This window comes from Coturnix japonica, unplaced genomic scaffold (assembly GCF_054131305.1).
Source record: "Coturnix japonica strain WE unplaced genomic scaffold, WE-NBRP24 Scf221, whole genome shotgun sequence".
In the NCBI taxonomy this organism is placed as follows: Eukaryota; Metazoa; Chordata; class Aves; order Galliformes; family Phasianidae; genus Coturnix; species Coturnix japonica.
In genome coordinates this window covers 12,668-35,515 of record NW_028189124.1, presented here as the reverse complement: position 1 = coordinate 35,515, position 22,848 = coordinate 12,668, and the positions used below count along the sequence as shown (strand labels likewise).

At 63.4% G+C, this 22,848-nt stretch overlaps 1 protein-coding gene across 1 annotated transcript in view; it reads right to left on the bottom strand.

Moving 5' to 3' along the window:
* Positions 1-4,106: 4,106 nt before the first annotated feature.
* The window catches only part of LOC107307819 (disintegrin and metalloproteinase domain-containing protein 15-like), a gene marked incomplete at its 5' end in the record, with an annotated part of 31,383 nt that continues 12,641 nt past the window's right edge, over positions 4,107-22,848 (bottom strand). Inside the window, 12 exons of the mRNA XM_085535904.1 lie at positions 4,107-4,218; positions 5,838-5,953; positions 6,128-6,199; positions 6,522-6,587; positions 8,861-8,957; positions 9,178-9,231; positions 14,048-14,186; positions 15,403-15,517; positions 16,529-16,606; positions 18,914-19,052; positions 22,056-22,164; positions 22,256-22,445. Of these exons, the coding sequence (XP_085392030.1) occupies positions 4,176-4,218; positions 5,838-5,953; positions 6,128-6,199; positions 6,522-6,587; positions 8,861-8,957; positions 9,178-9,231; positions 14,048-14,186; positions 15,403-15,517; positions 16,529-16,606; positions 18,914-19,052; positions 22,056-22,164; positions 22,256-22,445 (1,218 nt within the window). The remainder of the gene's footprint in view (positions 4,219-5,837; positions 5,954-6,127; positions 6,200-6,521; positions 6,588-8,860; positions 8,958-9,177; positions 9,232-14,047; positions 14,187-15,402; positions 15,518-16,528; positions 16,607-18,913; positions 19,053-22,055; positions 22,165-22,255; positions 22,446-22,848) is intronic.

Sequence of the window (22,848 nt, the reverse complement as noted above, 5' to 3'; positions counted from 1 at the left end):
GCTGTAAACCCAAAGAGGGGCTGAGACCCCAAATGGGAGCTGAGACCCCCAAGAGAAGCTGAGACCCCCAATAGGGGCTGAGACCCCAAATAGAAGCTGTGATCCCAATAAGGGCTGAGACCCCCAATAGGACTGTGACCCCTAATAGGAGCTAAGACCCCAATAGGAGCTGTAGAGCCAAAGAGGGGCTGAGACCCCAATAGGAGCTGAGACCCCAAAGAGGCGCTGAGACCCCCAACCCAATAGGAGCTGTGAACCCAAAGAAGGGCTGAGACCCCAATAGGAGCTGTGAAGCCAAAAGGGGGCTGAGACCCCAATAGGAGCTGTGATCCTCAATAGGGGCTGTGACCCCCAATAGAAGCTGAGACCCCAAAGAGGGGCTGGGACCCCCAATAGGAGCTGTGATCCTCAATAGGGCCAGAGACCCAAAAAGGGGCTGAGACCCCAAAGAGGGGCTGAGACCCCCAAATAGAAGCTGCGACCCCAAATAGAGGCTGAGACCCAATAGAAGCTGAGACCCCAATAGAAGCTGTGACCCCAAATAGAGGCTGAGACCCCAATAGAAGCTGAGACCCCAATAGAAGCTGTGACCCCAAAGAGGCTCTTAGACCCCAAATAGGGACTGTGACCCCAAAGAGAAGCTGAGACCCCACATAGGGCCTGAGACCCCAATAGGGCTGAGACCCCAATAGGGGCTGAGACCCCCAATAGAAGCTGTGATCCTCAATAGGGCCTGAGACCCAAATAGGGCCTGAGACCCCAAATAGGAGCTGTGACCCCAAATAGGAGCTGTGACCCCAAATAGGAGCTGTGACCCCAAAGAGGCTCTGAGACCCCAAATAGGAGCTGAGACCCCAAATAGAAGCTGTGATCCCAATAAGGGCTGAGACCCCAAAGAGGGGCTGAGACCCCAAATAGGAGCTGAGACCCCAAAGAGGGGCTGAGACCCCCAATAGAAGCTGTGATCCTCAATAGGGGCTGAGACCCCAAAAGGACCTGAGACCCCAAATAGGAGCTGTGACCCCTAAGAGAAGCTGAGACCCCACATAGGGCCTGAGACCCCAATAGGGCTGAGACCCCAATAGGGGCTGGAGACCCCAAATAGGGCTGTGATCCTCAACAGGGTCTGAGACCCAAATAGGGGCTGAGACCCCAATAGGAGCTGCGACCCCAAAGAGGGTCCCCCCCTCCATTGCCCACCCCCCATAATGGCCGGGGGGTCTCATTGAACCGGAGCTGACTCAGAGCATCACCCGGCGCTGCTGCCGCCGGCCGGGACGGGTCGGAACACGGAGCGAGCTCCGAATTGGGGGGGGGGGCTACAAAGGGGGGGGGGGGGGCACAGCGACCAGCCTGACCCTCAGTGGGGGGGGGCCGGGGGGTCGAGCAGCCCCACCTCCACCCCGAGCTGCTGGAGGACTCAGTGCCCACAGCCCCCCCCACCTTAAAGAGGCAGCAGCGCTGTTCTACAGGTGTGCCCCCCCCCCCCATCCCCATCTCCCCCCATTCACCCTCTTGTGGGGGGGTCAAAGCCCCTTCAGGACCCCCCCCCCCAGCTCAGACCCCCCCCACCTTTAACCATCCCCCCCCCCCCAACTCGGTGTCCCCGAGCCTTTGAAAGCCTAAAATGGAGGAGGCCAAGAGTTAATGGGGTGGGGGGGGGTTAAAGGATGAGGTGAGCACAGACCCCCCCCCACAAATGGGATGGAGGTTGGGGGGGGGGGGGGCACCACAACGACCCCCCAAGTCGCAGCCGTGGGGACAGAGATGCTCCATCGCCCCCCCCCCTTATTGCCCCCCATTGAATCCAATGGGGGTCGCTGTGTGTGTGTGTGTATATGGGGGGGGGGGGTCGCGGTGCCACACGGAGACGAACCGGACGAACCGGGCCGGGGGGGTTCGGTTCGGTCCGGTCCAAAACAACCCCCCCCCCCCCTTAATATAAACGTGTTCCCCGTCACCTCCGCGTCACCGGGAGCTGCCCCACGGCGTCACCGGGACCGACCTCCGCCTCCTCCCGGTACCACCGGAGCTGCCCCGAACCCCCGCGGTTCGGTACCGTCCAACCCCCCCCCAACCACCTCCCAGCTCCCGGTCCCTCCCGTCGGTTCGGTTCGGTGTCGGTTCCGGTCCGGTCTCAGGTACCGGACTTAAATCACCGTAAACGGAACCGGTTAGAACAGCACCGAATCGTTCTGATCCCGATCTCACACAAAGAACAACCCGATTCGGTTCGATTCGGTTCCGGTACCGCCCGGTTCTTTTTTACCTGGGGTTACTCCCGTTCCAATAGACTCCGTGACGGCGGCCCCGAACCGGAGGCGGCGGAACCCAAAACAACGGAGCCCAAAGCAACAGCCCGAGCAGCGGAGCGGGGCGCATGGCTCCGCCGCCGGACGACGGGGAGGGGGCGACGGGGGGCGGGGGCCCTGGGGGGGGGGGGCGGCCCGGTACGGTACAGCACGGCACGGCCCGGTCCGAGCCGCCCGCCCCGACAACTTCGGGCCAATCCGAACAGAGACACCGCCCGGCAACTTCGGGGTGAGACGTTAACCCTTTGGGGGGGGGGGAATTATGGACCGGGACCGACGGAACGGGACCGAGTGATACCGGGACCAAGTGATACCGGGACCGACGGACCGGGACCGAGAGATACCGGGACCGACGGAACGGGACCGAGTGGTACCGGGAATAATAGGCCAGGACCGAGTGATACCGGGACCGACAGATACCGGGATTGATGGGCCGGGACCGACGGACCGGGACCGAGAGATACCGGGAATGATGGGATGGGACTGAGTGATACCGAGAATGATGGGCCGGGACCGAGTGATACCGGGAATGATGGACCGGGACCGAGTGATACCGGGACCGAGAGATACCGGGACCGAGTGGTACCGGGAATAATGGGCCGGGACCGAGTGATACCGGGACCGACGGAACGGGACCGAGAGATACCGGGACCGAGAGATACCGGGAGTGACGGACCGGGACCGAGAGATACCGGGAATAATGGGCCGGTACCGAGTGATACCGGGACCGACGTAACGGGACCGAGTGATACCGGGACCGAGAGATACCAGGAATGATGGGCCAGGACCGAGTGATACCGGGACCGAGAGATACCGGGACCGACGGACCGGGACCCAGTGATACCGGGAATGATGGGCCGGGACCGACGGCCCGGTACCGAGTGATACCGGGAATGATGGGCCGGGACCGAGTGATACCGGGACCGACGGACTGGGACCGAGTGATACGGGAATGATGGACCGGGACCGAGTGATACCAGGAATGATGGGCTGGGACCGACGGACCGGGACCGAGTGATACTGGGAATGATGGGCCGGGACCAACGGACCGGTACCGAGTGATACCGGGAATGATGGGCCGGTACCGAACCGCTCACCTTCGGGTACCTACGGGACCAATAGGACGAGCTCGGTGCTGAGCATCAGTGACCGGGAGCTTCCCGTGAGCAGCCGGTACCGGACACCGAACACCTCCCGGAGCCGGTACCGGCACCTTGAACAGCACCGAACCGCCGGCCCAACACAACGGGAACCGGGTTCTACCGGTACCCGGTGCTGCCCGACCCGAAGCTCCGCTGCTACCAACCCCCCCCTCCCCCCGGTTGGGTCCCGGTGCCCCCCCCAAGGATGGGGACCCCTCCCCACATCAGAACCGAACCGAACCCCCCCAATCCCGGCCCAATCACCTCACAGACCCCATAACCCCCCCTCCATGCCCCCCCCCCCCCCCCCGGTCCCCGTTGAACATCGACCCCCCCCCACATCCCAGCCCCACACGTGGGGGCTCAGACCGGACCCCCCCCAATATGTTGCATTGGGGCCCATAGACCCTTCACGCCCCCCCCCCCACACACCGTGCCCCCCCCCAACCCGTGTCCGTGCCCACGAGGATCCGGGGGTCGCGTCCCCCCCCATAAACCCGACCCCATCTCCCATTGCAATACCCCCACTCGCCACCAGGGGGCGCCCCGCAGCCACTTCCGCCCTAAGAAGGCGGTTCTTCCGGCCGGCGCCTCAAAGGCTGCTGGGAAATGTAGTTCCTCCCACCCCGGCTCCAGGAGGCGGCACGGAGGCGGCTCAAAGCCCCTTTATTGGGGGGGGGGTTTGGGGGGGCATAAAATGGGGGGGGGTCCTGGGTCCCGCTCAGGCCTTGCGCAGTGAGTCTGCAGGGGGCTGCGGTGCCGGCCTGGGGGGGGGGGAGAGAGGTGAGAAGTGAGGGGGGGGGCAGGAGGGACAGCGACCCCCCCATGCAACCCTATGCCCCCCCCCATCACAGGAGCCCCCCCCCCCCCATGCAACCCTATAGGTCCTCCCCCCATTGACCCCCCCCCAATCACCCCTATAGGCCCCCCCCACATTGCCCCCCTCCCCATGCAACCCTATAGGTTCCCCCCCCCATGCACTCCCACTGGCCCCCCCCATCTCAAAGCAGACCCCCTTATGCACCCCTATTGCCCCCCCATCACAGGAGCCCCTCCCCCCATTGCATCCCTATTGCCCCCCCATGCTCCCCTATTGGCCCCCCCATCTCACAGCAGCCCCCCCCCATGCACCCCTATTACCCCCACCAATACTCCACTATTGCCCCCCCCCATGCTTCCTTATTGCCCTCCCCCAATGCTCCCCTATTGCCCCCCCCAATACTCCTCTATTGCCCCCCCCCATGCTCCCCTATTGCCCCCCCATCTCACAGCAGCCCCCCCATGCACCCCCATTGCCCCCCCCATCTCATGGCAGCCCCCCCCAATGCTCCCCTATTGCCCCCCCATCTCACAGCGGCCCTCCCCCATGCTCCCCTATTTCCGCCCCCCATTGCTCCCCTATTACCCCCCCCATGCACCCCTATTGCCCCCCCCATGCTCCCCTATTACCCCCCCAATACTCCTCTATTGCCCCCCCCATGCTCCCCTATTGCCCCCCCCAATGCTCCCCTATTGTCCCCCCCGACTCACAGCATCCCCCCCCCCATTCACCCATCCCTATTACCCCCCCATCTCATGGCAGCCCCCCCCATGCACCCCTATTGCCCCCCCCCATGCTCCCCTATTACCCCCCCAATACTCCTCTATTGCCCCCCCCATCTCACAGCAGCGCCCCCCCCCCCATGCACCCCCATTGCCCCCCCCATCTCATGGCAGCCCCCCCCATGCTCCCCTATCGCCCCCCCATCACAGCAGCCCCTCCCCCATGCACCTCTATTGCCCCCCCATGTACCCCCATTGCCCCCCCCATCTCATGGCAGCCCCCCTCATGCTCCCCTATTATCCCCCCCAATACTCCCCTATTGCCCCCCCATGCACCCACCCCTATTGCCCCCCCCCCCAATGCATCCCTATTGCCCCCCGTCTCACAGCAGCCCCACCCATCTCATGGCAGCCCCCCCCTATGCTCCCCTATTGCCCCCCCCATCACAGGAGCCCCCCCACCATGCTCCCCTATTGGCCCCCCCATGCTCCCTTATTGCCCCCCCCATGCACCCCTATTGCCCCCCCCAATACTCCTCTATTGCCCCCCCCCATCTCACAGCAGCGCCCCCCCCCCCCATGTACCCTTATTGCCCCCCCATCTCATGGCAGCCCCCCCATGCTCCCCCATTGCCCCCCCTGTCTCACAGCAGCCCCCCCCCATTGCACCTCTATTGCCCCCCCATTGCTCCCCCCATCTCACAGCAGCCCCCCCCATGCTCCCCTATTGCCCCCCCCCAACAGCCCCCATTTACACTGTACTCCCACCGCCCCCCCCCTCCCCATTCCACTTCACTCTACAGCCCTGACCCCCCCCCAGGGTCCCCCCCCTTATTCTCACCTGGTCGGCACAACAGCGACATGTGTCTGCCCGGGGGGGGGCTCAATACGGGGGGGCCCGGGGGGGTCCAAAGGCAGCGGCCGTCGGGGTGGGGGGGGTTTAATGGGACCTGAGGACTGTGAGGAGATGAATGGGGGGGGGGGGTCAGAGCTCATTTATATACATTGACCCCCCCCCCAGAGGGGATGGGGGGGACCAAACCACCCCCCCCCCCCTATACCCTGAGATGGGGGGGGGGTCTTTGGGGGGGGGGTTAATGTTTCAGCCCCATATTGCCATGCTGTTGTTACCTGCATGCTCAGTGCTGGGGGGTCCGCAGGCAGAGGGCGGGTGGGGGGGGGCGGCCTGTCCGAGGGGGGGGCCTGGGCAGAAAGAGCTGGTGGGGGGGGGGGGCTAATCCTCCCATTTGGGGGGGGGGGGGGGGGGTTCATGCAGTGGGGTTATAGGGGTACATGGGTGTCCTATGGGGTTAATGGGGTGGGGGGGGGTATGGAGAAAGGGGGGGGTTCATTGGGGGGGGGGCTGGTCCTTAGTGCCCCCCCCTCCCCCCCCCGGAGGAGCTGTGAGGTCGTGCATAGAACATGCAGCAGCCAATAGGATGGAGGTGAAGGGGGGGGGTCGTGGAGGGGGTCGTGGGGGGGGAATAAGAAAGGGACCCCCCCCCAACGTTGGGGGTGTTGTTACCTTGGTTAAAGGGTCGGGTGGGAGCGGCCGGGCGGGGGGGTCGGGCCGAGAGGGGGGGGCGACCGACTGCAGAGAGAGAGAGAGAGGGGGGGGGGGCAGAGAGAGCCATGCAGCGTGCAGAGACCCCCCCCCACCACATAGCAAAGCAAAGACCCCCCCCCCCCCATTTACTATACACACAACGGGCAGCTGCATAAACACCCCCCCCCCTTTAAAGGGCTGACACAGACGGTGGATGGGGGGGGGGTGAGGAACAGACCCCCCCCCCCTTTAAAGGGCTGATACAGATAGTGAGTGGGGGGGGGGGGGTGAGGAAGAGACCCCCCCCCCCTTTAAAGGGCTGACACAGACAGTGGATGGGGAGGGGATGAGGAAGAGACCCCCCCCCCCATTACTATACACACAACAGGCAGCTCCGTGCCCCCCCCCATTTAAAGGGGCTGACACAGACAGTAGATGGGGGGGGGGGGGGTGAGGAAGAGACCCCCCCCCTTTACCATACACACCCCAAACAGCTCCGTGCCCCCCCCCCCCGTTTTACCCCCCCCCTTTGAAGTGCTGACACAGACACTGTTTGGGGGGGGGGGATGATGATTCTATTGGACCCCCCGCGTGGTTCCAGCCGGTGCCGGGTACGGGATTCGCCCCCCCCCCTTTTATTCTCCTCCCCCCCCCCCCCCCCGTGTATCCGCAGCAACAGCCGCAGCCCAGGCTGCCATCCCGGCCCGGTAACACGGCAACGGCATCACATCCCACCCCCCCCCGTAACCATGGGGGGGTGATGGCCCTGCAGACCCCCCCCCCCCAGCGGCAATGTTGGGGGCTCTATATGGGGTATATGGGGGGGGGGGGCAGCCCTATAGCCCTGCAGACCCCCCCCACAGCAGCCATTCAGATACACTTGGGGGGGGGGGAGCCCTATAGCACTGCAGACCCCCCCATAACCCACCCCCCCCATCTCACCCCCATTCGCAGCCATTCTGGTGCTTTAAGGGGGGGGGGATAACAGCCCCATAACCCTGCAGACCCCTCCCCATAACCCTGTAGACCCCACCCCCCCGACCCCATTGCTCTCAATGGGGGGGGTGCCGACCCCATAACCCTGCAGACCCCCCCATTATAACCCAGCAGACCCCTCCCCTTATAACCCTGCAGACCCCCCCCCATATAACCCTGCAGACTGCCCCCCCCATAACCCAGCAGACCCCCCCTTATAACCCTGCAGACCCCCCCCCTTATAACCCTGTAGACCCCCCCCCATATAACCCTGCAGACCCCCCCCATATAACCCTGCAGACCCCTCCCCCTTATAACCCTGCAGACCCCCCCCATATAACCCTGCAGACCCCCCCCCCAATAACCCTGTAGACCCCACCCCCCCAACCCCATTGCTCTCAATGGGGGAGTGCCGACCCCATAACCCTGCAGACCCCCCCCATATAACCCTGCAGACTGCCCCCCCCATAACCCAGCAGACCCCCCCTTATAACCCTGCAGACCCCCCCCAACCCCGTTGCTCTCAATGGGGGGGTGCCGACCCCATAACCCTGCAGACCCCCCCCTTATAACCCTGCAGCCCCCCATGGGGCCATTCGAGTGCTCACATGGGGGGGGGGTTCTGACCCTATATCCCTCCTGCAGCCCCCCCCCCCCGGTGCTCTCATAGGGGGGGTGCCAGCCCCATAACCCTGCAGACCCCCCCCCTTATAACCCTGAAGACCCCCCCATTATAACCCTGCAGACCCCCCCCGGTTCTCTCATGGGGGGGGTGCTGACCCCATAACCCTGCAGACCCCCCCCCAGTGCTCTCACTGGGGGGGGGGTTCTGACCCTATATCCCTCCTGCAGCCCCCCCCCCGGTTCTCTCATAGGGGGGGTGCTGACCCCATAACCCTGCAGACCCCCCCCTTATAACCCTGCAGACCCCCCCCAATAACCCTGCAGACCCCCCCCCCTTATAACCCTGCAGATCCCCCCCCCCCCCGTTGCTCTCATAGGGCGGGTGCCAGCCCCATAACCCTGCAGACCCCTCCCCTTATAACCCTGTAGACCCCCCCCCCCCCCCCCCCATAACCCTGCAGACCCCCCCCCAGTGCTCTCATTGGGGGGGGGGGTTCTGACCCTATATCCCTCCTGCAGCCCCCCCCCCCCCCGGTGCTCTCATAGGGGGGGGGTGCCAGCCCCATAACCCTGCAGACCCCCCCCCTCTTATAACCCTGTAGACCCCCCCCCCCTTATAACCCTGTAGACCCCCCCCCATGGGGCCATTCGAGTGCTCTCATGGGGGGGGGGGGTTCTGACCCTATATCCCCCCCCGCAGCCCCCCCCCCATTTCTCACCTTGCTGCTGCCCATGAGCTGCAGTTCCGTGTTCTGGGGTCTCTGGGGGGGTCGGGGTCGTTCAGGGCGGCCATCTTGGCGCTCCGGTTGGGAAATCCTATATGGGGGAGGGGCTTTAGGGGGGGGGGGGGTAACCAACTCAGAGCCCCCCCCCATCCCATTAACACTTCCCACCTCCAACACTGAGCAGGAACCCAATAGAAACCCAGCCATGTGCAAGCTTAGGGTGCGATAAACCCCATAGCGCCCCATATGGGGTCGGCCCCATAAGCCCCCCTTATTTGGGGTGGGGGGGTTGGGGGGGGGGATGATGTTACCCGCTATGGGAGGCCGAGGAGTCCGGACCCAGGAACCGAACCCGGGTCGGAGAGCTGCGGGAATAGAGGGGGGGCTCAGTATGGGGGGGGGATATGGGGGTTATGGGGGTTATGGGGGTGGATATGGGGGTTATGGGGTGGATATGGGGGTTATGGGGGTTATGGGGGTGGATATGGGGGTTATGGGGTGGATATGGGGGTTATGGGGGGTATGGGGGTTATGGGGGGGATATGGGGGTTATGGGGGGGATATGGGGGTTATGGGGGTGGATATGGGGGGGATATGGGGGTTATGGGGGGGATATGGGGGTGGATATGGGGGTTATGGGGGTTATGGGGGGGTTATGGGGGGGATATGGGGTGGATATGGGGGTTATGGGGGGGATATGGGGTGGATATGGGGGTTATGGGGGGGATATGGGGGGGATATGGGGGTTATGGGGGGGGATATGGGGGTTATGGGGGTGGATATGGGGGGGATATGGGGAGGGATATGGGGGTTATGGGGGGGATATGGGGGGGATATGGGGGTGGATATGGGGGTTATGGGGGTTATGGGGTGGATATGGGGAGGGATATGGGGTGAAGATGGGGATACGAGGGGGAGATGGGGGTGAGATGGGAGGGGAGATGGAGATGGGGGGGATGTAGGGGGGATATGGGGGTGGATATGAGGGGAGATGGGGGGAGATGGGGGTTATGGGGAGATAGAAGGGATATGGGGGTTATGGGGGGATATGGGGGTGGATATGGGTGGATGGGGGGGATATGGGGATATAGGGGGAGATGGGGGTTATGGGGAGATATGGGGGTGGAGAAGGGGTTGGATATGGGGGTTATGGGGGGGAAATGGGGGGAAATGGGGAAATATGTGTGGACGAGGGGGATATGGGGGTGGATATGGGGGAGATATGGGTGGATATGGGGGTTATGGGGGGGATATGGGGGGAGATATGGGGGTAAAGATGGGGATATGGGGGGGGAAATGGGGGTGGAAATGGGGTTATGGGTGGATGGGGGGGATATAGGGGGAATATGGGGGGATATAGGGGTGGAGATGGGGGCTATGGGGGGGAAATTTAGGGTCAGGCCCTGCTTTGGGGTCAGGCCCTGCTTTGGGGTCAGGCCTTGCTTTGGGGTCAGGCCCTGCTTTGGGGTCAGGTCCAGCTTTGGGGTCAGGCCCTGCTTTGGGGTCAGGTCCTGCTTTAGGGTCAGGTCCAGCTTTGGGGTCAGGCCTTGCTTTGGGGTCAGGCCTTTCTTTGGGGTCAGGTCCAGCTTTGGGGTCAGGCCCTGCTTTGGGGTCAGGCCCTGCTTTAGGGTCAGGCCTTGCTTTGGGGTCAGGCCCTGCTTTGGGGTCAGGCCCTGCTTTGGGGTCAGGCCTTGCTTTGGGGTCAGGTCCTGCTTTGGGGTCAGGCCCTGCTTTGGGGTCAGGCCTTGCTTTGGGGTCAGGCCTTGCTTTGGGGTCAGGCCCTGCTTTGGGGTCAGGCCCTGCTTTGGGGTCAGGCCTTGCTTTGGGGTCAGGCCTTGCTTTGGGGTCAGGCCCTGCTTTGGGGTCAGGCCTTGCTTTGGGGTCAGGCCCTGCTTTGGGGTCAGGTCCAGCTTTAGGGTCAGGTCCTGCTTTGGGGTCAGGCCCTGCTTTGGGGTCAGGCCCTGCTTTAGGGTCAGGCCTTGCTTTAGGGTCAGGCCTTGCTTTGGGGTCAGGCCTTGCTTTGGGGTCAGGCCTTGCTTTAGGGTCAGGCCCTGCTTTGGGGTCAGGCCTTGCTTTGGGGTCAGGCCTTGCTTTGGGGTCAGGCCTTGCTTTGGGGTCAGGCCTTGCTTTAGGGTCAGGCCCAGCTTTGGGGTCAGGCCCTGCTTTGGGGTCAGGCCTTGCTTTGGGGTCAGATCCAGCTTTGGGGTCAGGCCCTGCTTTGGGGTCAGGCCCTGCTTTGGGGTCAGGTCCTGCTTTAGGGTCAGGTCCTGCTTTAGGGTCAGGCCTTGCTTTGGGGTCAGGTCCTGCTTTGGGGTCAGGTCCTGCTTTGGGGTCAGGCCCTGCTTTGGGGTCAGGCCCTGCTTTGGGGTCAGGCCCTGCTTTAGGGTCAGGCCCTGCTTTGGGGTCAGGCCTTGCTTTGGGGTCAGGTCCTGCTTTGGGGTCAGGCCCTGCTTTGGGGTCAGGCCCTGCTTTGGGGTCAGGCCCTGCTTTGGGGTCAGGCCCTGCTTTGGGGTCAGGTCCTGCTTTGGGGTCACTGCTTTGGGGTCAGGCCTTGCTTTGGGGTCACTGCTTTGGGGTCAGGCCCTGCTTTAGGGTCAGGCCCTGCTTTAGGGTCAGGCCTTTCTTTGGGGTCAGGCCCTGCTTTGGGGTCAGGCCCTGCTTTGGGGTCAGGCCTTGCTTTAGGGTCAGGCCTTGCTTTGGGGTCAGGCCCTGCTTTAGGGTCAGGCCTTGCTTTGGGGTCAGGCCCTGCTTTATGGTCAGGTCCTGCTTTGGGGTCAGGCCTTGCTTTGGGGTCAGGCCCTGCTTTGGGGTCAGGCCCTGCTTTGGGGTCAGGCCTTGCTTTGGGGTCAGGCCCTGCTTTATGGTCAGGTCCTGCTTTGGGGTCAGGCCTTGCTTTGGGGTCAGGCCCTGCTTTGGGGTCAGGCCTTGCTTTAGGGTCAGGTCCTGCTTTGGGGTCAGGCCCTGCTTTGGGGTCAGGCCCTGCTTTGGGGTCAGGTCCTGCTTTGGGGTCAGGCCCTGCTTTAGGGTCAGGCCCTGCTTTGGGGTCAGGCCTTGCTTTAGGGTCAGGCCCTGCTTTGGGGTCAGGCCCTGCTTTGGGGTCAGGCCCTGCTTTGGGGTCAGGCCTTGCTTTAGGGTCAGGCCCTGCTTTGGGGTCAGGCCTTGCTTTGGGGTCAGGCCCTGCTTTGGGGTCAGGCCCTGCTTTGGGGTCAGGTCCTGCTTTGGGGTCAGGCCTTGCTTTGGGGTCAGGTCCTGCTTTGGGGTCAGGCCTTGCTTTGGGGTCAGGCCCTGCTTTGGGGTCAGGCCCTGCTTTGGGGTCAGGCCTTGCTTTGGGGTCAGGCCTTGCTTTGGGGTCAGGCCCTGCTTTGGGGTCAGGCCTTGCTTTGGGGTCAGGCCCTGCTTTGGGGTCAGGTCCAGCTTTAGGGTCAGGTCCTGCTTTGGGGTCAGGCCCTGCTTTGGGGTCAGGCCCTGCTTTAGGGTCAGGCCTTGCTTTAGGGTCAGGCCTTGCTTTGGGGTCAGGCCTTGCTTTGGGGTCAGGCCTTGCTTTAGGGTCAGGCCCTGCTTTGGGGTCAGGCCTTGCTTTGGGGTCAGGCCTTGCTTTGGGGTCAGGCCTTGCTTTGGGGTCAGGCCTTGCTTTAGGGTCAGGCCCAGCTTTGGGGTCAGGCCCTGCTTTGGGGTCAGGCCTTGCTTTGGGGTCAGATCCAGCTTTGGGGTCAGGCCCTGCTTTGGGGTCAGGCCCTGCTTTGGGGTCAGGTCCTGCTTTAGGGTCAGGTCCTGCTTTAGGGTCAGGCCTTGCTTTGGGGTCAGGTCCTGCTTTGGGGTCAGGTCCTGCTTTGGGGTCAGGCCCTGCTTTGGGGTCAGGCCCTGCTTTGGGGTCAGGCCCTGCTTTAGGGTCAGGCCCTGCTTTGGGGTCAGGCCTTGCTTTGGGGTCAGGTCCTGCTTTGGGGTCAGGCCCTGCTTTGGGGTCAGGCCCTGCTTTGGGGTCAGGCCCTGCTTTGGGGTCAGGCCCTGCTTTGGGGTCAGGTCCTGCTTTGGGGTCACTGCTTTGGGGTCAGGCCTTGCTTTGGGGTCACTGCTTTGGGGTCAGGCCCTGCTTTAGGGTCAGGCCCTGCTTTAGGGTCAGGCCTTTCTTTGGGGTCAGGCCCTGCTTTGGGGTCAGGCCCTGCTTTGGGGTCAGGCCTTGCTTTAGGGTCAGGCCTTGCTTTGGGGTCAGGCCCTGCTTTAGGGTCAGGCCTTGCTTTGGGGTCAGGCCCTGCTTTATGGTCAGGTCCTGCTTTGGGGTCAGGCCTTGCTTTGGGGTCAGGCCCTGCTTTGGGGTCAGGCCCTGCTTTGGGGTCAGGCCTTGCTTTGGGGTCAGGCCCTGCTTTATGGTCAGGTCCTGCTTTGGGGTCAGGCCTTGCTTTGGGGTCAGGCCCTGCTTTGGGGTCAGGCCTTGCTTTAGGGTCAGGTCCTGCTTTGGGGTCAGGCCCTGCTTTGGGGTCAGGCCCTGCTTTGGGGTCAGGTCCTGCTTTGGGGTCAGGCCCTGCTTTAGGGTCAGGCCCTGCTTTGGGGTCAGGCCTTGCTTTGGGGTCAGGCCCTGCTTTGGGGTCAGGCCCTGCTTTGGGGTCAGGCCCTGCTTTGGGGTCAGGCCTTGCTTTAGGGTCAGGCCCTGCTTTGGGGTCAGGCCCTGCTTTGGGGTCAGGCCTTGCTTTAGGGTCAGGCCCTGCTTTGGGGTCAGGCCTTGCTTTGGGGTCAGGCCCTGCTTTGGGGTCAGGCCCTGCTTTGGGGTCAGGCCCTGCTTTGGGGTCAGGCCTTGCTTTGGGGTCAGGCCCTGCTTTGGGGTCAGGCCCTGCTTTGGGGTCAGGCCCTGCTTTGGGGTCAGGCCTTGCTTTGGGGTCGCTGCTTTAGGGTCAGGCCTTGCTTTAGGGTCAGGCCTTGCTTTGGGGTCAGGCCTTGCTATGGTGTCAGGCCCTGCTTTGGGGTCGCTGCTTTAGGGTCAGGCCTTGCTTTAGGGTCAGGCCTTGCTTTGGGGTCAGGCCCTGCTTTGGGGTCAGGCCTTGCTTTGGGGTCAGGTCCAGCTTTGGGGTCAGGCCCTGCTTTGGGGTCAGGCCCTGCTTGGACCCACACACACCCTACAACCCCCCCCCCATCCCACCCCCCAAAGACCCCCCAAAGACCCCCCTATGCCCCCTCTCCCCCCATTACCTGTACTGGCAGGACGTCCCCTTGCCCAGCTGGCACAGCCGACGCTGCAGCCCCACACGTCTGACGCAGCACAGCCCCACAGCCAGCCCCACAACCAGCACCGCGCTCAGCAGCAGCGCCGTGGGGAGGGAGCTGCCCCCTATAAGAGCCACGTCAGCGCCCCACAAGCACAATGCCCCATTGATCCCCCCCCCACACCCCATACAGCCCTGTGCCAGGCTCTGCCCTGCCCCCCTTAAAGCCCCACAGCGGACCCACAGACCCACAGACCCATCCTCCAGCCCCACAGATTCACTTGCAGGCCCCAAATCCCACCCTGTAGCCCCTGGAGCCCCCAAATCCCACCCTATAGCCCCTGTACCCCCCTTGCAGCCCCAAATCCCACACTATTGCCCCTGGAGCCCCCAAATCCCACCCTATAGCCCCTGTAGTCCCCATTGCAGCCCCCAAATCCCACCCTATAGCCCCCCTTGCAGCCCCCAAATCCCACCCTATAGCCCCTGTAGTCCCCATTGCAGCCCCCAAATCCCACCCTATAGCCCCTCTTGCAGCCCCCAAATCCCACCCTATAGCCCCCCTTGCAGCCCCCAAATCCCACCCTATAGCCCCTGTAGTCCCCATTGCAGCCCCCAAATCCCACCCTATAGCCCCCCTTGCAGCCCCCAAATCCTACCCTATAGCCCCCCTTGCAGCCCCCAAATCCCACCCTATAGCCCCTATAGTCCCCATTGCAGCCCCCAAATCCCACCCTATAGCCCCTATAGCCCCTGTGCAGCCCCAAATCCCACCCTATAGCCCCCCTTGCAGCCCCAAATCCCACCCTATAGCCCCTGGAGCCCCCAAATCCCACCCTATAGCCCCCCTTGCAGCCCCCAAATCCCACCCTATAGCCCCCCTTGCAGCCCCCAAATCCCACCCTATAGCCCCTGTAGCCCCCAAATCCCACCCTATAGCCCCTGGAGCCCCCCTTTCAGCCCCCAAATTCCACCCTATAGCCCCTGGAGCCCCCCTTTCAGCCCCCAAATCCCACCCTATAGCCCCCCTTGCAGCCCCCAAATCCCACCCTATAGCCCCTATAGTCCCCATTGCAGCCCCCAAATCCCACCCTATAGCCCCTATAGCCCCTGGACCCCCAAATCCCACCCTATAGCCCCTGTAGTCCCCATTGCAGCCCCCAAATTCCAGCCTATAGCCCCCCTTGCTGCCCCAAATCCCACCCTATAGCCCCTGGAGCCCCCAAATCCCACCCTATAGCCCCTGTAGTCCCCATTACAGCCCCCAAATCCCACCCTATAGCCCCTGGAGCCCCCAAATCCCACCCTATAGCCCCTGTAGCCCCCCCTTTCAGCCCCCACCTCCTGCTGCTGCGGTTGTGGGGCCGCTGTCCTGGCTGCCCCCCGACCCGGGGGTGTCGCAGGTTGGGGGGGCCCAGCCTGGATCACAGTGACAGTGTCCGAGGTTGTTGCACACCTAGAAGGGGGGGGGGCACTGAGCCATTGGTGAAACCCCACAGCCCCCATAGCCCCCATAGCCCCCCTTTCAGACCCCAAAGCCCACCCTGCAGCCCCCATAGCCCCCCTTTCAGACCCCAAAGCCCACCCTGCAGCCCCCATAGCCCCCCTTTCAGACCCCAAAGCCCACCCTACAGCCCCCATAGCCCCCCTTTCAGACCCCAAAGCCCACCCTGCAGCCCCCATAGCCCCCCTTTCAGACCCCAAAGCCCACCCTGCAGCCCCCATAGCCCCCCTTTCAGACCCCAAAGCCCACCCTACAGCCCCCATAGCCCCCCTTTCAGACCCCAAAGCCCACCCCACAGCCCCCATAGCCCCCCTTTCAGACCCCAAAGCCCACCCTACAGCCCCCATAGCCCCCCTTTCAGACCCCAAAGCCCACCCTGCAGTCCCCATAGCCCCCACAGCCCCCCTTTCAGACCCCAAAGCCCACCCTGCAACCCCCATAGCCCCCATAGACCCCCTTTCAGACCCCAAAGCCCACCCTGCAGCCCCCATAGCCCCCCTTTCAGACCCCAAAGCCCACCCTGCAGCCCCACAGTCCCCATAGCCCCCCTTTTAGACCCCAAAGCCCACCCTGCAGCCCACATAGCCCCCCTTTCAGATCCCAAAGCCCACCCTACAGCCCCAACAGCCCCCATAGCCCCCCTTTCAGACCCCAAAGCCCACCCTGCAGCCCCACAGTCCCCATAGCTCCCCTTTTAGACCCCAAAGCCCACCCTGCAGCCCCCATAGCCCCCCTTTCAGATCCCAAAGCCCACCCTGCAGCCCCACAGACCCCCTTGCAGCCCCCATAGCCTACCTTGCAGCCCCCACAGCCCACCCTACAGCCCCTGTAGCCCCCACAGCCCACCCTGCAGCCCCACAGCCCCATCCTCCAGCCCCATAGACCCCCCTGCAGCCCCCATAGCCCACCCTGCAGCCCCTGTAGCCCCCCCAGCCCCCTTTGCAGCCCCCCCCCCCATCTCACCCCATGCCCGTTGCATTTGCTCTGGCACTGCAGGTCTCCCAATGCAGACACATCCTGGCACCGGTGCTGGAAACACACCTGGGAAGGGGGGGGCGGTGGGATGTGATATCAGGACCCCCCCCCACTCCAGAGCAGGACCCCCCCCATTCCGGAGTAGGGACCCCCCCCCGTGCCATCAGGACCCCCCCATTCCGAAGCAGGGACCTCCCCCCATGCCATCAGAACCCCCCCCCATTCCGAAGCAGGGAGCCCCCCGAACCATCAGGACCCCCCATACCATCAGGACCCCCCCCATTCCAAAGCAGGGACCCCCCCGTGCCAGCAGGACCCCCCCATCCTGGAGCAGGGACCCCCCCATACCTTCAGGACCCCCCTGTACCATCAGGACCCCCCCCATTCCAAAGCAGCGACCCCCCCGTACCATCAGGACCCCCCCCATTCCAAAGCAGGGACCCCCCCCCCATACCATCGGGACCCTCCCCATCCTGGAGCAGGGACCCCCCCGTGCCATCAGGACCCCCCCATTCTAGAGCAGAGACCCCCCCCATACCATCAGGACCCCCCCATTCCGAAGCAGGGACCCCCCCCATACCATCAGGACCCCCCCCATTCCAGAGCAGAGACCCCCCCCATACCATCAGGACCCCCTCCCTTCCAGAGCAGGGACCCCCCCGTACCATCAGGACCCCCCCATTCCAGAGCAGAGACCCCCCCCCATGACATCAGGACCCCCCAGTGCCATCAGGACCCCCCCCATTCCAAAGCAGCGACCCCCCCGTACCATCAGGACCCCCCCCATTCCAAAGCAGGAACCCCCCCCCCGTACCATCAGGACCCTCCCCATCCTGGAGCAGGGACCCCCCCCCATACCATCAGGACCCTCCCCATCCTGGAGTAGGGACCCCCCTGTACCATCAGGACCCCCCCATTCCAAAGCAGGGACCCCCCCGTACCAACAGGACCCCCCCCCCATTCCAGACCAGGGACCCCCCCATACCATCAGGACCCCCCCATTCCAAAGCAGGGACCCCCCCCCATACCATCAGGACCCCCCCGCCCTATTCCTTAGCAGGGATCCCTGCCCATGCCATCAGGACCCCCCCATTCCAAAGCAGGGACCCCCCCCCATACCATCAGGACCCCCCCGCCCTATTCCTTAGCAGGGATCCCTGCCCATGCCATCAGGACCCCCCCATTCCAAAGCAGGGACCCCCCCCCATACCATCAGGACCCCCCCGCCCTATTCCTTAGCAGGGATCCCTGCCCATGCCATCAGGACCCCCCCCATTCCAGAGCAGGGACCCCCCCAAACCATCAAGACCCCCCCATGCCATCAGGACCCCCCCTTCCAGAGCAGGGACCCCCCTGTACCATCAGGATCCCCCCATTCTGAAGCAGGGACCCCCCCCATTCCAGAGCAGAGACCCCCCCCCCCATTCCAGAGCAGGACCCCCCTCATTCCAAAGCAGGGACCCCCCTGTACCATCAGGACCCCCCCCATTCCAGACCAGGGACCCCCCTGTGCCATCAGGACCTCCTCCATTCCAGAGCAGGACCCCCCCCCATACCATCAGGACCCCCCCCATTCCAGAGCAGGACCGCCCCATTCCGAAGCAGGGACCCCCTCGAACCATCAGGACCCCCTCCCTTCCAGACCAGGGACCCCCCCCCGTGCCATCAGGACCCCCCATTCCAGAGCAGAGACCCCCCCCCATGACATCAGGACCTCCCCGTGCCATCAGGACCCCCCCCATTCCAAAGCAGGGACCCCCCCAGTGCCATCAGGACCCCCCTCATTCCAGACCAGGGACCCCCCTGTACCATCAGGACTCCCCCCCATTCCAGAGCAGGACCGCCCCATTCCGAAGCAGGGACCCCCTCGAACCATCAGGACCCCCCTGTGCCATCAGGACCCCCCCCATTCCAAAGCAGGGACCCCCCCCATACCATCAGGACCCCCCCCCTTCCAGAGCAGGACCCCCCCCCCATACCATCAGGACCCCCCCCATTCCAGAGCAGGACCCCCCCCGTACCATCAGGACCCCCCCGCCCTATTCCTTAGCAGGGACCCCTGCCCATGCCATCAGGACCCCCCCAATTCCAGAGCAGGGACCCCCCCCCATACCATCAGAACCCTCCCCATCCTGGAGTAGGGACCCCCCTGTACCATCAGGACCCCCCCATCCCAAAGCAGGGACCCCCCCCCCATACCATCAGGACCCCCCTCATTCCAGAGCAGGACCCCCCCCCCATCCTGGAGCAGGGACCCCCGCCCGTGCCATCAGGACCCCCCTGTACCATCAGGACCCCCCCATTCCAAAGCAGGGACCCCCCCGTACCATCAGGACCCCCCCCATTACAAAGCAGGGACCCCCCCCCATTTACCTTGCCGGCCCCGCACGCTGTGCCGGGCAGCACCATGACGGCATCGCTCGAATCCTCCGAACCGGGCGGTACCGAACCGGGACACGATTCGGACCCATCGGAACCGAGACGACACTGCAGGCGGCCGCAGGGGGCGTCACTGCGGGGAGGGGAGGGGGTCAAGGGAGGGATGGGGGGGGGTAAAGGAAGGGATGGGGGGGGGGGTTAGAGAAGGGGTGGGGGTAAAGGAAAGGGGGGGGTCATGGAAGGGATTGTGGGGGTAAAGGAAGGGGTGGGGGGGTCAGGAAAGGAGTGAGGGGTCAGGGAAGGGGTGGGGGGTAAAGGAAGGGATGGGGGGGGGGGGGGTTAGAGAAGGGGTGGGGGGTAAAGGAAAGGGGAGGGGTCATGGAAGGGATAGTGGGGGTAAAAGAAGGGGTGGGGGGGTCAGGGAAAGGATGGGGGGGTAAAGGAAGGAATGGGGGGGTCAAGGAAGGGATGGGGGGGTGGTCAGGGAAGGGGTGGGGGGGGTAAAGGAAGGGATGGGGGGGGGGTTAGAGAAGGGGTGGGGGTAAAGGAAAGGGGAGGGGTCATGGAAGGGATTGGGGGGGGGTAAAGGAAGGGATGGGGGGGTGGTTAGAGAAGGGGCAGGGGGTTCAGGGAAAGGATGGGGGGGTCAGGGAAGGGGTGGGGGGTAAAGGAAAGGGGGGGGGGTGTCATGAAAGGGATAGTGGGGGTAAAGGAAGAGGTGGGAGGTCAGGGAAGGGATGGGGTGGGTCAAGGAAGGGATGGGGGTCAGGAATGGGGTCGGGGGATAAAGGAGGGGGGGGGGTCAAGGAAGAGGTGAGGGGTCAGGGAAGGGGTAGGGGATAAAGAAAGGGGCAGGGGGGTCTGGGAAAGTATGGGGGGGTAAAAAAAGGGATGGGGGGTTAAGGAAGGTTGTAGGGGGGTCAGAGAAGGGGTGGGGGGTAAAGGAAGAGGGGGGGGTCAAGGAAGGTATGGGGGGGTCATGGAAGGGATAGCGGGGGTAAAGGAAGGGGTGGGGGGGTCAGGAAAGGGATGGGGGGTAAAGGAAGGGATGGGGGTCAGGAATGGGGTCGGGGGATAAAGGAAGGGGTGGGGGGGGTCAAGGAAGGTTGTAGGGGGGTCAGAGAAGGGGTGGGGGTAAAGGAAGGGATAGGGGGTCAGGAAATGAATGGGGATAAAGGAAGGGATGGGGGGGAGTCAGGGAAGGGGTGGGGTCAGGGTAGGGATGCAGGCAGTGGGGATGGGGGCAGGAGGGATGGGAGGGGCAGGGAGGGACAGGGCTGGGGGCAGCAGGGATGGGATGGGATGGGATGGGGGCAGCAGGGCCACAATGGGGGCAGCAGGGATGAGATGGGATGGGATGGGATGGATGGGATGGGATGGGATGGATGGGATGGGGATGGGATGGATGAGATGGGGATGGGGATGGGATGGGATGGGATGGGATGGGGTGGGATGGATGGGATGGGATGGGATGGATGGGATGGGGATGGGATGGATGGGATGGGATGGATGGGATGGGATGGATGGGATGGGATGGGATGGGATGGATGGGATGGGATGGGATGGGATGGATGGGATGGGATGGGATGGATGGGATGGGATGGGATGGATGGGATGGGATGGGATGGATGGGATGGGGATGGGATGGATGAGATGGGGATGGGGATGGGATGGGATGGGATGGATGGGATGGATGGGATGGGATGGATGGGATGGGATGGATGGGATGGGGATGGGATGGATGGGATGGATGGGATGGATGGGATGGGATGGATGGGATGGGATGGATGGGATGGGGATGGGATGGATGAGATGGGGATGGGGATGGGATGGGATGGGATGGGATGGGATGGGATGGGATGGGATGGGATGGATGGGATGGGATGGGATGGGATGGATGAGATGGATGGGATGGGATGGGATGGATGGGATGGATGGGATGGGATGGGATGGGATGGATGGGATGGATGGGATGGGATGGGATGGGATGGATGAGATGGATGGGATGGGATGGATGGATGGGATGGGATGGATGAGATGGATGGAATGGGATGGGATGGATGGAATGGGATGGGATGGATGGGATGGGATGGATGGGATGGGATGGGATGGATGGGATGGGATGGGATGGGATGGGATGGGATGAGATGGGATGGGATGGATGGGATGGGATGGATGGGATGGATGGGATGGGGTGGGATGGGATGGGGTGGGATGGGATGAGATGGGATGGGATGGATGGGATGGATGGGATGGGATGGGATGGGATGGATGGGATGGGATGAGATGGGATGGGATGGGATGGGATGGGATGGGATGGGATGGGATGGATGGGATGGGATGGATGGGATGGGATGGGATGGATGGGATGGGATGAGATGGGATGGGATGGGATGGATGGGATGGGATGAGATGGGATGGGATGAGATGGGATGGGATGGATGGGATGGATGGGATGGGATGGGATGGGATGGGATGGGATGGGATGGGATGGATGGGATGGGATGGGATGGGATGGGATGGATGAGATGGATGGGATGGGGATGGGATGGATGGGATGGATGGGATGGGGATGGGATGGATGGGATGGATGGGATGGGATGAGATGGGATGGGATGGATGGGATGGATGGGATGGGATGGGATGGGATGGATGGGATGGGATGGATGGGATGGGATGGGATGGGATGGATGAGATGGATGGAATGGGATGGGATATTATGGGATGGGATGGATGGGATGGGATGGATGGGATGGGATGGGATATTATGGGATAGGATGGATGGGATGGGATGGGATTGGATGGATGGGATGGGATATTATGGGATAGGATGGATGGGATGGGATGGGATGGATGGGATGGGATATTATGGGATGGGATGGGATGGGATGGGATGGGATATTATGGGATGGGATGGGATGGGATGGGATATTATGGGATGGGATGGGATGGGATATTATGGGATGGGATGGGATGGGATGGGATATTATGGGATGGGATGGGATGGGATGGGATATTATGGGATGGGATGGGATGGGATATTATGGGATGGGATGGGATGGGCTGGGGGCAGCAGGGCTATAATGGGGGCAGCAGGGCAGGGGTCTCAGGGCAGGGTCCATCAGTGGCAGCTCACCCTGCAGCACAGGGCACGTAGGAGCCGTTCCGGAGCTGCCCGCAGTGCCCACCTTCATCCCCCCGTGCATTCAGAGCAGCCATGCAGGAGCTGGAGACGGGGACAGCACCTGCATTGAGTGGGGGGGGGACACATGCAACACTATGAGCTCAACCCCCATTGCAACAAACAACCCCCCCCCCCCCAAAGCAATGCTGCACCTGAGCCCAGCAGCTGCTGGCACTGCAGCTCGTAGGTGATGCAGACCCCCCCCGAGCAGCGGCCGTTGCTGCAGGGTTGCATGTCCTGCACGAACGAGTTGGGGGGGCAGCGGCTGGAGCGGCCGTCGCAGAACTCGGGGAGGTCGCATTCGTTGCTGCGCTCCCTGCACGGCTGCCCTGCACCCAGCAGCTGCAAGAGGGGGGCAAATAAAACGGGGGGGGTTGGTTGGGAACTGCAGCGCTGCAATGAATGCAGCTGGGGGCATGCAGCTGTGCTGCAATGCAGCTGGGGGCATGCAGATGTGCTGCAATGCAGCTGGGGCATGCAGCAGTGCTGCAATGCAGCTGCAGGCATGCAGCTGTGCTGCAAGGGCGGCCCTGCACAACCAGCTCCATGCATGCAATGCTGCATGGCTGCCCTTGCACACTTGGCCTTGCAAAGTAATCGCCGCGGGTGCATCTTGCATGCACAGCCCAGCGCATTCGTCTTTGCACACCTGGCTCCATGCATCTGTGCTAAGCGTGCATCGCTGGACAGCCAGCCCTGTGCATTCACACATGCATGGCTGGCCTTGCACACCTGGCCCTACAAA